General features: G+C 33.1%; 1 protein-coding gene across 2 annotated transcripts in view; it reads left to right on the top strand.

Annotated features, from left to right (window-relative positions):
• Window positions 1-15369, top strand: part of AlaRS-m (alanine--tRNA ligase, mitochondrial) — a 35332-nt gene that overhangs the window by 5986 nt on the left and 13977 nt on the right. For both annotated transcript variants that reach the window (XM_072531590.1, XM_072531589.1), the window contains exons 5-8: window positions 2223-2367; window positions 2427-2566; window positions 4041-4188; window positions 7368-8437. In XM_072531590.1, coding sequence (XP_072387691.1) covers window positions 2223-2367; window positions 2427-2566; window positions 4041-4188; window positions 7368-8437 — 1503 coding nt within the window. The remainder of the gene's footprint in view (window positions 1-2222; window positions 2368-2426; window positions 2567-4040; window positions 4189-7367; window positions 8438-15369) is intronic.

The following is a 15369-nucleotide window of genomic DNA, read 5'->3' as shown; positions in this document are numbered from 1 at the left end:
TTTCACCATATAAGGAACAGCATCCGATAAAATAAGCAGTAATTTATTAGAAGGAATAGTTGTCGGAAGAAAAAAAGTTGCTAATGTTTCTTGTATAAAACGCGAAATTGTTAAAGCATTTGTTTTCTCAAGTTGCTGGCATGAAATAAGATGAGATTTTGGTAAGGTATCTTCTTTAAGAACACCAATCAATAAATGAGCAATATACTTTCCTGAGGAATCAGTGGTTTCGTCTACAGATATGTAAAAATAATTATCTGCAATTTCTTCCTTAATATTAATTAACACCGACGAGTATAGCCCGTTCACATTATTTCTTCTTAGAGACCGATCACTTGGAACATTAAGTTTGCAATATTTTTTTAGAAACGAACTAAAATTTACATTTGCTAATTTTGAAAGCGGTATGTTTGCAGACACTAATGCGCGACACAAGTCTTCATTAAAAGTTTCTTGCTCATCTAATTTTTTTGAAGTAGATTGGAAACATTTAGCCATTGAAGTTTGATGTTTTCCTCCTATTTTTCCTTTTTTTGCAATGTGTGAAGCAGTTCTCACATGTTGGTCTATCTGAAATTTCTTCTCACATGCTATCTATAAATAAAAATAAAAACCTTTATTTTAACCCAACCTTTAAAATATAAAAATATACAAGGTGTTTTTGGTTAATCAAATAACTGGTTTGGAAAAAAAAACACTCGCTAAGTGTTTTAAATGCAGTATTAATCCACAAATTAGTTCTTGTTACTAACCATTAGTACATCATATAACTTATTTTAAAATTCAACAAAAGTTTTTTTTTGTTAATTCAATTACAATAAAAATAATTGTGTTTTAGAATAGCTGACTTCATAAAAAAAAGTAAAGGTGAAAAATTTTTCTAAATACACACCATTGTATTGTACCATGGACAATTTTTTCTCACTAAAGGAAGCTATTTTTCATTTAAAAACAACCTACGAGTACTAAATTTCAAGTAAATACGTTTATTGGTTTTAAAGTTATTGTTGTTATTAACTAAAAGAATTTAATTTTTTTAAATTTTAACACCCTGTATCTCGAAAAGTAAATAAGTTTGACCCCTCATTAACTATATCGTTTTGTTCAATTTTTCGAGAAGTATCTACAGTCAAACGTTGTAAGTGTCATTTGGAAACACCCTGTATGTATGAAATATTAGATATTTAATAGAAAATATTAGATACTTACAATTTTGCCACAGACTGAACAGTAGATTTTTCCCATATCCATAGACAGCTCTTTATAAGGTTTAATCCAAGTTGAAGCACTGGTTGTTTTTGGCATTATAAAATCACAATCTTCCTTTTTGTTACGCACAACGAGTGTTTACGCTTTGAATATCAAAACAAAAATGATTTACAAATCTGAGCATCAAATTAGAAATGTTTAGGTACCTAATTCAATAAACTGGGAGATTTTGGAAAATCCCTAAATTAGGAACAAAACTATTAGCCGTTTACCTGCTGTTAAGATACAATAAATTGTAGATCGATTTGGGGATTAGATCATAAAATGCAAATGAGCGAACCCTTAGCGATTATCCAATAACTGAATGCCTCAGTGACCGAGACTTTCTAAGAATGTTGAGGGCTACTTAAATTGATCTTCTTTGAAATTGTAAATGTTTTGTACCTGTAGAGATTACGTACTTAGATCATTTCTTGATTAAAATGACTACAAAATTTTATACAAGAATTGAAATAAATTGGTATGTTTAAAAATTTTCAAATACAGTATAAAAATCTGAACTTTTATGCACTTTATGCAAACTTTTATACAAATATGCCAAAATATGAAATATTTGCATAAAATATGCACAATATGCAAAATATGCAATATGCATATTTGCCGAAGTCTAATTATTACTATTGATTAGATGTGATACTCTAAAAATGTATTACTCAAAAGCATTGGTTAATTAGTAAATTTGTTCAATTAGCAGATGAGATGTTGTTTACACCTGGACATATTAATAGTAATATTAATTGATAAAATTGGGCAAGGACAATGGGTCCAAGACCTGCAATATTAAAGAGCAATTCTCAGCAAAAAAATGTCAAACCTCATACTCTTACTGTTAGCCTCTAGTATGTCTCAATTTGATCTTTCTTTTTATTAGTTTCTAAATTAAAAATTCGTTGGTTGCTTTGGTATTACCATAGAACAATAACTTATCACGCTATTGTAGTGTATTCTTTTAGGTTATCTGATGGCAGCATTTCGAAACTTCCTCAAAAACATGTAGATACAGGCATGGGCTTTGAAAGAATTACATCCGTTTTACAAGGAGAAATCAGTAATTACGAAACTGATAACTTTAGTTATTTACTAAAGGCTATCACAAAGGTATTTTTGCTCTTTTTAGTCATAATCATATACATTGTTTAAAAATATGTCAAACTTAGAATTGTAGGGGCATACCTGATTATTCAAATCTCTTTGGTGAACAAGACCTGAATGATTTAAATAAGTCATATAGGATACTAGCTGATCATACTAGAATGATAACTGTGGCTTTAGCTGACGGTATGATACCTGAACAGAAGTAAGTATATATCTTTGTTTATTCTTTTTTATCTCTGTTAATTTGACTGTTACTTTATGGGAATTCATTTTATCTAACAATAAAACCCTGAAAACTTTTATTTTCAAAACTTCTACAATTTTTATTATAATTTATTATCAGTACAGCTGTTTCCGCAGTGTGCCTTTCTCAAGTGATCTATTTTTGGTATGCGTTTACACTTTATAGTCTCCAACTGAATAAGTTGAGGAGAGGAGAACTGGAAGACACTTTTTTTTTAGTTTATATGACGGAGCTGCATAAAAAGAAACTACAGGTGTTATTGGGTGATACACAAACAACCAACCTAAGCTGTCCGAAACCAAGCACTTCCTCTATGCTGACGATCTTGCAATATGTGCTTAAGGAAATAGTTTTGAAGAAGTGGAGGAGAAACTCGAAACTGCCTTAAAAACAATGACAGCGTACTACCTGCAGAATTCTCTGAGACCCAATCCCTCTAAAACCCAAGTCTGCGCTTTCCACCTTCGTGCAAAGGAAGCCAAGCGAAAACTCCAAATTGCGTGGAATGGTAATACATTAGAACACACAAACCAACCTATATATCTTGGAGTAACTCTGGACCGGTCCCTCACTTAGAGACAACATTGTATAAAAACGAGAGGGAAAGTAACAACTAGGAACAGCATACTCAGAAAGCTAACGGGAAGTAAATGGGACGCACGTCCTGGCGTTTTAAGAACAATGGCACTGTGTTTCTCAACTGCTAAATATGCGTGCCCCGTTTGGGGCAGATCTACCCACACCAAACAAGTTGATACTGCGCTAAATGAGACATGCAGGATAGTAACGGGATACATGAGATCACCGCCACTCTCAAATCTATATAAAGCAGCGGATTTTGCAGAACCCTCAACACGCAGAGGCGTTGCAGAGCACATAGAGAAAATTAAACAGATCGCGGACGAGCGGCATGCCCTATACAAAGCTCGAACACCACGAAAGCGACTAAAATATAGGAAAAGCTTCCTTGGAACAGTGCAGGATGAACCGCCTGAGTATTTTCCTCTTCCCCAGGTTCACTGGACCGGCCAGTCCCTAGACTTTAAAACGTGGAAAACTATAAATAGGATAAGAACGGGGGTTGCTCGTTTGAGCAAATTTTGACGCTGGTTCGTCTGTCTCAACACATCATTTAAGTTAGTCTCTTGGTTAGAATTCATTAGTATTGAAAATATTATTTATGTATGGCTCAATCCTACAATCAATTATATATTGATTTTAATGAACGCAGTATAGGAAATTGTAATTCGTGACGCTATGTAGCAACCTTTTTGAATCATAACCCATCAAGCTCTTTTAATCGTACACGATAATAGAACATCGAGTCATCAACTAATGTTAATCAAACATGGACTAGCAATGATATTAAGCTTGTTTTACTGTCTTTAGGTACCCTAAAAATACAGATAATATACATATTAATTTATTTTAGCCAGAAACTAAGAAGAATCATTAGAAAGGTTTTCCTTCTGAGTGAAACGGTATTTAAAAAAGAAGCTGGCCTATTGAGAGAACTAACAAATTATGTTGTCGATAAGTTAGGGTCAGTTTATCCGGAATTGGAGAAAAATATCTTTCAGGTAATGATCTTGAATAATTTGACAAATTATGTATGTAAAGTAATGATTTGAGTCTGAAATACTCTCCAGTATTTCATTCTCTTTTATCGCCGTAGCACTCATACCATTAACGATATTCCAATATTTTTATCTAGGATCTTCATTGTAATCCTCTGACCAAAGATCTTCTAACACCTCCGTGTTCCTCTTATCCAGCCTTCCCAGACAAACAGAGGATGCTACGCAGTATCTTCAACTCTTTTTGATAATATACGTACACGTCAGTCTCCCTTTTGCCAATCAGTTTCAAGTAAAAGTCGAAACAAAGATTTCCCGTGAACATCTGACTCAGACACATCTCACCGTCGTCACGGTCAATCCACATCTTAATACTAGTGATCCGGAACGTCGGATACAGTCAACCTTCCACCTCTCTTCGGCTCATCTCTAGTGCCATTTATTCATCACTCTCTCCCTCTCACATCTTTGTTCTCCCTCAACTGTCAGATCTACCGGTGGACCCTAGCAAGCACTTTCGCTGAACTTCTCAAATTTTTGAGGCGTATGTCTTAAACTCAGAAACCTCCATGTATACCTACACTCCATTAAATAGTGTTTGAATGCATCACAGAACATAGCAGTCCTTTGTGTATATCTTTCCTTCTTCTGCTAGTGCCTATCCTCTATGGATGTTGGCTACCACAATGGCCCATCGTATTTTATTAGCAGCTGTTCGAAATGGGTCTGTGGTGGTCATACCTGTCCACTGTCTCAAATTCTTAAGCAAGGATATTCGGCGGCGTCCTGGTCCTCTATTTCCTTCTATTTTCCCTTTTAATATTAATAGTACGATTCTGTATTTATTTTCATTTCTCACTATGTCCGAAGTATGCTAACTTTCTCTCTTTAATGGATTTCAAGACTTCAGGTTCTTTTGTAAACGTTGCATTACCGTCGTTAGTTATATGATGTACATATGATATTCTGAGCATGCGACGATAGCACCACATCTCGAAAGACTGCAACCGTCTGCAAGACGCATCAGTCAGCGTCCATGCCTCTGCTCCATACATAAGAACAGAAAACACATAAAAATTAAGGATTTTGAGTCGGAGATGTAAGTTCAAGGTTAAATTGTAGAGAACTTTCTTCATCTGTTGAAAGGCACTCCTTGCTTTTTCGATCCTACATTTAATCTCGTATGAGTGATCCCAGCTGTCTGTGATGTTGCATCCTAGGTATGTTATTTTTTCTGTTCTATCCAATACCTCATTGTCTGCCATAAACTTTGCATCTGTATCTTGGTTTTTGCTTATGATCATAATTTTCGTCTTCTTATTATTAAGTTTCATTCCATATTTTCTACCGATGTTAACTACTTGATCTATCAGTCTTTGTAATCCTTCAGCACTATCCTAAACAAGGACAGTGTCGTCTGCATATCTTAGATTATTTATTGCTTCACCGTTAACAATCACGACATTAGTCGTTTCTCCCAAAGCTTCTCGAAATAGATGTTCAGAGTACACATTAAACAGCAAAGGCGAGAGTATGCAACCTTGTCGTACTCCTCTTTGTATTGGGACTTCATCGGGTAATTGATTGTCTACTCGAATCCTGGCTACTTGTTTCCAATAGAGATTGGCTATTATTCTTATATCCTTGTCATCGATGTTTGCGATTCGCAAAGTTTCAATAAGCCTCTCATGCTGTACTTTGTCAGACGCCTTTTCGAAGTCAATGAAACAGGCAAAGACATCTGTATTAACATATCTTGCTCGTTGTATCAATACTTGTATGCTAAAAAGTGCTTCTCTTGTGCCAATACCGCTGCGGAATCCAAATTGTACATCAGCAATACCCTCCTCCAATTTCTTGTATATGCGAGCATGGATGATGTTTAAGAATATTTTGAGTGAGTGGTTCATGAGTCAAGTTGATTATCTTCTATCAATTTCAATACCTCAGCATATATTCCATCAGGTCCTGGCGCTTTGTTGTTTTTTAGACGACTTACAGCGGATCTTACTTCTGATTTTGTTATTGTTGGTCCATTCTCGACGTTGTCATATACTTCAATGTGTTGGTTGTCACTGAACAGTTCTGCTATAGTCGGTTCTATTTTATTCATTTCAGTTCTGCTATTAAAGTTAGTTACTTTTTGACAGACTAGAAGTGGCTGAAAATTACTATACAACCAAGCACACGTACTCATAGTCAATATTAATAGTAAACAAACTAAATAGTAAACAAAATAGAACTTTACGAATGACCGACAATCAATATTTATTTATTTACACCATATAATAAATAGTTATGTTAAATTATAACAACTAAAATATATCTTTTAAATATAAATATTACCCAAAATTTTATGGGTTTAGTATACACTTCCACTATTTGTAATAATTCTTCTTTTTTCAATGAAAGAAGTCTGCAATAAAAGTTTATTTAAGCTGGTAATACTGTGAGCTAGGAACTTTTGTATTGTAGGTTTAGGAACGAATTTCCTTTGATGTACCGACACTCGCCGGAACCTTGCAAGTATCTTACTTGTGTGTACATCTTACAAATAATAGGCAAGTCACAAGTAAAAGCCTGAGTACGAGCACGAGTAATCTGGACGCGTCTTGAGTTGTTCGGACCTGCTTTATTTTTATTATATGTATTTATCTTTTAATTTTATAGTACTCTTGACTGGTAGAACCTGAGTTGCTCGGGCCTGCTTTATTTACAGTTTTTTCGCTAGATGACGTTGGTATAGGTATGGCTGAATTTTTATTATATTTATCTTTTAATAAAGAAATTAAATCTTGCTGCTCCTCCGTACGTTTTTCTAGATGAAATGATAGTTTACTTACTGCTGCAAGTTCACTTTTTATTTTAGTTAGTGCCTTGTTAGTCTTTATATACTGATCACACACAATAACGTCTAGGTTATCTTCGACATTTAATGCTTTAATTTCTTTTTGCACTGTTTGTGTTAATTTATTAACGTACTCTGATAACTGAGGAATAGAACCGGACAGTGGTAACATTAAATTCACTATTATGTGACTCACTATTATTAACCAGTGGCTGTTGCTTGCTTCAAACGCAAGCCACTGTCGCATAAGAGTGACTGCATCTTTAGTATATTTGTAATATTTTATTTATATTTATTGCAAAATTTTACATATTAATTATATTTCATTTTGTAGGTTCATCAAATTATAAACTACGAAGAAGATGTGTACAAATCTCTGCGGCAATCGGCATCGAAAGACTGGCAAAAATGTGTAACAGAAAATCCGAAATTACTTGAGCTCGACGTCATCGAAACTCGTAACTTTGCTAGTGCATACAAAGATATAGCCTCTAGTTTAACCAACGAAATAGATGCCAAGACTGCTTTTACACTTTACGATACTCACGGATTAGACGAGGAGAACATCACAAAACTAGCAAAAGCTCTTGATCTTAGATTTAATATAGATAGTTTTATTAAAGAATTAGAGCTCGCGAAACTGAATTCTAAAAAGAATAGCGTGATACAGAATTCAGAAATTTATTCTTACTTAACAGAGATGGCGATTCCAAAAACGGACGATCTGTACAAATATAATTACTCGAAAACTAAAGACTGTGGATATGTTTTTCCAGAAATTCAAACAAAAATCTTGAAAATATTTAAAAACTCTCAGAGCATAGATAAAATTAGTGAGGGTGAACATTGTTCCCTACTTTTAAATCAAACAAATCTATACAGCGAAAACGGAGGTCAAATTTCCGATAAAGGAAAGATAATTTTTCAAAACGGGATATTCGAAATAGAATCTTTAGACAATTTAAACGGATATATTCTTCATAAAGGAAAATTTAAATCAAACAATTCTGGATCTAATGAACATTTAAAGTGTTTATCCACTGGAAGAATTGAAATAGATCCATCTTTAAGACTGTCTTGTATGCGTAACCATACCAGTGCGCATCTGTTGAACGCAGCTTTGAAGAAAGTCAAAGTTGCCACTTGTCAGAAGTCGAGTAAAGTCACCGATCAGTTCTTAAACTTCGACGTCGCCATATTTGGAGACAAGTTGTCTAAAGAAGAGCTTGAACAAGTGGAAAAAGACATTTTGGCGGTTATTAAAAGGGGAGATACTGTAAATACAACTAATATTAATAGTCAGGATTTGTTACATTTGCCCAATGTTACTGTTATTCCAGGAGAGATTTATCCTGAGAATGGGATTAGATTGATTGAGATTAATAGTGGTGGTCTGATATCTAGGTAAGTGTAATGAAATTTAATATTTGTATTACCAATTTAAGGACAATGCTGTTTATGTTGTTCGACCTCAGGATACATACTCACAAAGTCAGAACTTAATTTTTTAAAATAGAAATATTCTCAAATCAAATTTAATGGATTTTGCGTTTTTTTTTTTGTCAATATTTTAAAATATTATTTTATTTTTTTTAATAAGCTTTTTTTTCTATTGGGACTTGTCACAGTTTTAATTGTTTTGATTTCTTTTAATGATTTGATTCTATTAACCCTCTATTGCATGAATTTATTTTATTTTATTTTTTGACGAAATAAAATAAAATTATATTAAATTACTCTTAATAGATGTATGTAGAATTCACCGATATATATAGTTTTTTGAAAATGATCCAGTTTTTGAAAAAAAAAATGTGTGCCCATTTGGGAACATTATGTATAAAAACTTTTATTAGAACGAATTGTCATACACATTAGATAGATGTATTGTCAGTAAAACACTATTCCAAATTGTGAAACTTCTTAAAACAATTACTTTTAGAATGAAAGCATAAATGCACCTTACATTTCTCACACTGAACCCTTGATTTTCCTTTACAGTTTATCAACTTACATCTTTCCCTGTTTACAGTCCAGTTTGGCCAGTGTGAAAACTGATCTGTTTGTAGATATATATTGGGTCTAGGTTCAATGCATCTTCTTTTGGATGGTTGTTCGGGTGTAGAACTTCTAGGACGACCTACTTTTCTTTTTTGTAAAAGACCACTGTTAGTTAGTTGTTCAGCTAGAATTGTTTTGAAATTCAGCAGTGGTATAATCTCTTCAGTTTTTCCAATTTGTTTTTTAATTCGCCTGTCTAATAGCCAAGCATTCACTACTGCTACATCCAGCATATGATAGAAAATACGGTGGTACCATTTTTTACTTTTGATTTTGATTGGATATAATCCCAATAAGGAATCTTGCAGATCCACACCGCCCATGTGCCTGTTGTATTGTTGTACAATGTCTGGGCAATCAATTTCTTTCCTAGTTCTTTCGGTGCGAAAGAATCTTTCCACTTTGGCTGTTGGTTGAGTTCCACAATAATCTGACAGTAAAGACACAATTTTGTTGTCACACCACTGGACTGTATGTATTGCAGTATTCTCATACGTGCCAGAGTGTTCCTGAATGCTACCCCTTTATAATTTTTTAATTTCCTTCTTTTGCCAACCTTTATAATTGAGAATTCGATTTGTACGGATTGTTGCGATAGAATGTATGCCTCGTTTTGACAAATATGACACCAGTGGTATGCTTGAAAAATAATTATCATAGAAGAGTTTGTGATGTTTATTGGATGGTACTTCTCTGCTCAACCGAACTACAACATTACTAGCAGCTCCCAAATTTACTTCATTCGGTAATTCTGTGTAACCATCTTTTCCAGCCAAAATTTCAAAATTATATGAAAATCCTGAGATTCCTGAGAGAACCCACATCTTGTATCCCCATTTATGAGGCTTTTTGGGATTGTATGTCTTCATGCTCGAACGTCCTTTGAACGATATAACTTGTTCGTCACAAGATAAGTGTTCTTCTAAAGGTATTTGCAAACACGATCTTTTAATTTGTTCAATCAGAGGCGCTATTTTGTCAAGACTGCGCGTATTTTCTAAATTATTACTAAAATGAAGAAACCTTTTGATTGTTTCAAAACGATTGATAGGCATTACATCTGCAACTTGTGAAATTCTTGTTGTCGGAGCCCAATAGCGTCTTGTAGTAGGTTGTCTTATTAGAGACATCCACAGCAATATCCCCATAAAATTTTCAATTTCTACAGGACATGTGGTAATTGGCTTTTGTGGATTTGTTTGAGCGCTGTATATACAAGTTTGTCGAACTACCTCAATTATAAAATCTGGTGTCAAAAAAAAACTAAACAATTTGTAAGGAGAGTTGAGCTGCAATATGTTGATTGGAAGTAATTCACTACCTTCAAAATGCAGTTCATCTATATTTCACACAGTTTTTGAAGGATGCCATGTCATTTGACTTTTTTTGCTAGATTTTTGTTTAGTAGGTAGTTCAGTATCCGAATCATCGGTTGATAAATTATCATCTTCATTAACAGAGTCTTCTTGACTGTCAATGATTACTCTGGGCCGGGTGGTGTGTGCAGCTAACGGCTCAACATTATCTTCATCAGATAGTTCCGAATCTTCACTTTCAGATGGAATCTGTCGTAACTTATAGGGCTGAATAGTTTTTGCTTTATTGTTGTAAAACGATGTTGGTGGAATACTTTCAAATTCATCCATTTTTTTTCTGAAAAAAAAAGTTTACTTCAGGTTTATTCAAATTAATTTATTTAAACCAATAATGCATTAAATAAGTACCAACTTGATAAAAACAAGCTATAAAATATTAAATTTTTTCAGTTTCAAAATTTACTTTTAGCACACAATGTTCCCGTACGGAAACAGTAATAATTTGGGGCAAATTCTAACAACAACAAAGTAAATTTATTATTTCAATATATCAGTAGATCCTTACAACACTTATAAACGCGTATATAATTTTTATTTATCAAACTTACCTTATTTTTAGCTGATATTTGAAAATAAAATACACGTGCTAAACAAACAACTTACTCGAAGGTCACTTCAAATAAAACTGCTATTTATTGAAATAACCGGTGGGTATATCGGCAACACACAATACACATCTAAGAATGAACGTTCACAAAAGGGAATAAGATGTGTACGCGCTTAAAATTGTCGATAGCAAATACTCATGGAAATTTTATATATTGAGTTCCCGTTTGGGTCCATTATGCAATAGAGGGTTAATGAGTATTCCATCTTCGTTCTTTCTATCATGCTAGTATTGAAGCGAAGCTTCTATCCTCACGATGTATTATTTTTTTCCAATAGTAAAATACTGAGGCGAGCTACACGGAATTAGCGTCACGAAATAGCGGTCTTCACATCGATTAACTACTCTCCATCAGTTCTTTTCTGAACTGCTATATATCTGAATAAGCAACTCATCTGTTTCTTACAAATAATAGCGAAAACTATCCAAAAATTGTTTGTTTTAAAATACGTTTTTACCCAAAACACATGTTTAAAAAAACTTTACAGACAAACATTTAAGTAAAATTATAATCATCCCAGAAAATGTAGTCACTGGGATAAAATTTCTGCAGTATGTAACATTGATTATGGTATGTTTATTGAGATACTAGAGTTCTTGTTTAATTCCACTTGTTTTTATTTTAAGAACAAATATAAACAAATTTTTGGCACTCCTATGGGAGCCAGTATATCTCCAATTCTGGCTACATATGTAATGGACCATCTGTTGGATATTGTTCCCTAGGTTGTTCCTTTTAACATACCTTTTATTAAAAAGTATGTTGATGACATTATTATGTCGTGTCCACTAGGTTTAGAGACTGAGCTCTTAGACATTTTCTGTTTCTTTTCTTGACACAATGTTCACCAGAGAACTGGATAACATTATTACAATTGATTGGTATAGAAAAAAGTATAACTCTCGGAGATACCTCAACTACGATTCTTACCACAAATCAAGTATGAAAGTTTATTTAATGAAACAAATGACCACAAGAGTTTGTAAACTTTCTGACCTTGTTTTTAGAAAGAAGAATATGAACATTCTTTTACAATTGTTTCTAGATAATTCTTACCCGAATCCTTACTCAGGAAAATCATCTTCAACACGTCCTCTGTTATACTCGTACTTAACTCACAAGAGAACCCTCCCCAAAATACAGGTGCTATGAAAATTAGCTGATTCCCATTCACTGACTAACAATATTTCTAAGATCTCTTTTGTATCACTTCCATTTATTAAGGATTGAGTTTTTGTTGTTGAGAAGTAAGTGTTTATAATGTCTCAGAGCAGCGAGTCTGAAATCCGACCTAGATTTCGATTACGAAGGTTCTGACGATGATATAAGTGCAGAAAGTGATTATTCACAGACGAGGAGGAAGATGAACCAGTACAATTCGGGGATTGGAAAGTTATTTCAAATCCATTTGGGACCAAAGATATTCTCCAATGAATCGTGTTGAACTTCCTGATGATTTTCACCCTGCTATAGATATTGATTCTCAGAAATCCGCCAGAGAATGCTTTGAAGCATTTGTTTCAGTTAAAATAGTTAGAAGTCTTTGTGACTGGACCAACGAGCGTGCTAAACTATATTTTGAGGAAAGTGAAAATTTGTTTCGCAAAATTTATGGTCTAATATGGAAGGATGTTTCTGTAGAAGAAATGTATGTTTTTATTTGTCTTTTATTATTGATGGGAGTAACTCACTTACCTAAAATGCATGACTATTGGCGAAAATCCTTCCTATTAGGAGGAGCTCCGGTGTTTTCTGGAAAAATTATGAGTAGAGACCATGGACGTATAAACACAGATGGACTCAGTTATTTACATAAAAATGTGAAGCCAAAATTATTTGACTAGGTCACATTCTCAGCACCTTCAAATGTTGTCACATTTTTTAATTAAAATATCTTATTCACGTATCGCTGAAAATATTACTATATTTATTTTATACTCTACAGGTGCTATCAAACCAAAATAATAATTTATTACTTATATTAATATATTTAATTGTAATTAAAACATCAAGTGTGCACATAGTGTGCATATATTTAATAATAGCGTATAACAGATATCAACCAATTATTTTATATGTAGAAGCACTGAAACCTATTTATTAATGGCAACGGTGTTTACATTTCTCTGTCTTATGGCTCTACGTCAAACTTCAAAAATGCTGTTCCATGTCATGTCCATGTTTGTTTACTTTTTACCCAAGATGAGGAAAAGTTATTTTTCGATATTTTGGCTGGATTTTAAGTGATTTGTAAATAGTGAAATAAACAAATTATAATAATGGTGCTACTGTTTTGCATTTGCAAAAAAAAACGAAATATTTACATCCCAATGTCTCATTTAATTTGTAAGTACTGTTTGTTTACATTATTTAAGATGAGGAACTGAGGAAGTCTGTGTGTTTACATTTTAAAATATGTCTTTCATAGGCGTACCATTGGGTTTATTCATATTCATTAATGTATTGAACAAGATATTAGTTCATGAAATTAGTAGACATTTTTAAATTGTAAGTAGACATCATCTGATTAAAAAGATCTGTTTAGTAGCTTTTTAATTTAATATTTCTCATGAATTAACAATAAATTAGTGAAATGAATAAAACTCATTTATTTTTCTATGTAGGTTTCCAAATAATATTGATTAATGATGAAACTTACTCTAAACTTCAACAGAGAAAACAGTATAAAAACCTTTCAAAAGCATCCTTTTTGGTTATTTAAACTTGCAAGGAAGCTGAAAGATATTTCAGATTTTTTAATAAAACTATAAATATCTACAACAGACTAGTTAAAAACCTTATGAATATTTTGATTAATAAAACCATACAAAATGTCCCAAAATCAATCTATGAGCATTTTGGTGACCATATGTATGATGAAGATGCAATCGATGGTCACTCTATGCAACTTTTAAAATTGGTTCTTGAGAAATATTTTAAAATTGGAATTCATCATGAAACGAGGACTAATTTAGATGCTAACACCGTGCGCATAAGAAGCGTTCTTACTAAGACTGTTTTATTTCGTAATCAATAAAAATTTATTGATTTATATTTATAATTTATAATTAAACAACGCAAGCTTGAGTACCTCGGCCACGTGATGCGGAACGAAGAAAAATATCGAATTCTTCAACTTGTTATGCAGGGTAAAGTATTTGGCAGAAGAGGACCGGGACGCCGTCGTATCTCGTGGTTGAAAAATCTCCGACAATGGTTTGGGATGACCTCAGCGGAGCTGTTTCGCAGAGCAGTCAACAAAACCATGATAGCCTTGATGATCGCCAACATCCGGACCGGATAAGGCACTGAAGAAGAAGAAGAAAAATTTATTTCTATACCAACGTCTTCTATTATGTCTATTTACCATTTTTACTTTAATATTTCTGTTCGGTAAATAGCTTTCCAATAATTTATACATTTTCACGCCTACTTTTTAATAAGTAGGTATATTTGCAAATAATTCTATGTCAAATGCCAGCAAGAGCTTTGGAATGATCAATAAATAATTTTGTAGCAGAAACTCTTACTACGAGGAATCTATTTATATTTTATTAAAACAAATTTGTCACAATTTGAAAAAATATGTTTTAACACATTATCAATAAATATAGGTATGTACTTAAATTTGACAAATGTATATTTTTTAATTGTTTTTTTATCGTAGGATTATTTGATACCTATTAAAAAATTAACTTAAGCTCAACTATATTTTATTGTATTAATTTTAAAGCAAATAAAATTGTATTTTATTTTTTCTATAAAAACGTGTTTTTATACATTATTACTACTTCCAATTATTAACGTCTGAATAATTATCCCCGCGAGTAAAAATTCAAGCACGCTTATGCTCATTGAGGAAGTATCACAGTCTATCGATACCCGTTTTACTCCCCTTTACCCTCTTGTCCAGGAATATCGAAGCTTCAAAACAGTGTGTGTTTAAGGTATCTTATTGCTGGGTCCATCTATGTTTATACGTCCATGGTAGAGACAGGTGAGTAATGTAGATTTTATTTTTGTGTCATAGATGTTTATGTTTGTTTCTTATAGGTTTTTCGGAATTGTAAAGTTTTTGAGATTCGGTCCTCCAGGAGCTCTACAAAAATCAAGACCGCTGACGCGTTTAGCTGTTTTTTTTTTGCTGTTTCGTGAAAATACCACACTCCTAATTGACAGGTGAAACATGCGCAATTGATGAATGTCTTATGCTACAGGCCGCTTGCATTTCAAGCAATATATTAAAACAAAAAGGTCCAGATTTGGAATAAAATTATTTTGTTTATGCCCCTGC

The sequence above is a fragment of the Diabrotica undecimpunctata genome, chromosome 5, assembly GCF_040954645.1.
Source record: "Diabrotica undecimpunctata isolate CICGRU chromosome 5, icDiaUnde3, whole genome shotgun sequence".
Lineage (NCBI taxonomy): Eukaryota > Metazoa > Arthropoda > Insecta > Coleoptera > Chrysomelidae > Diabrotica > Diabrotica undecimpunctata.
Note: the sequence above shows the minus strand (reverse complement) of the source record. Positions and strands in the feature narration are given on the sequence as shown.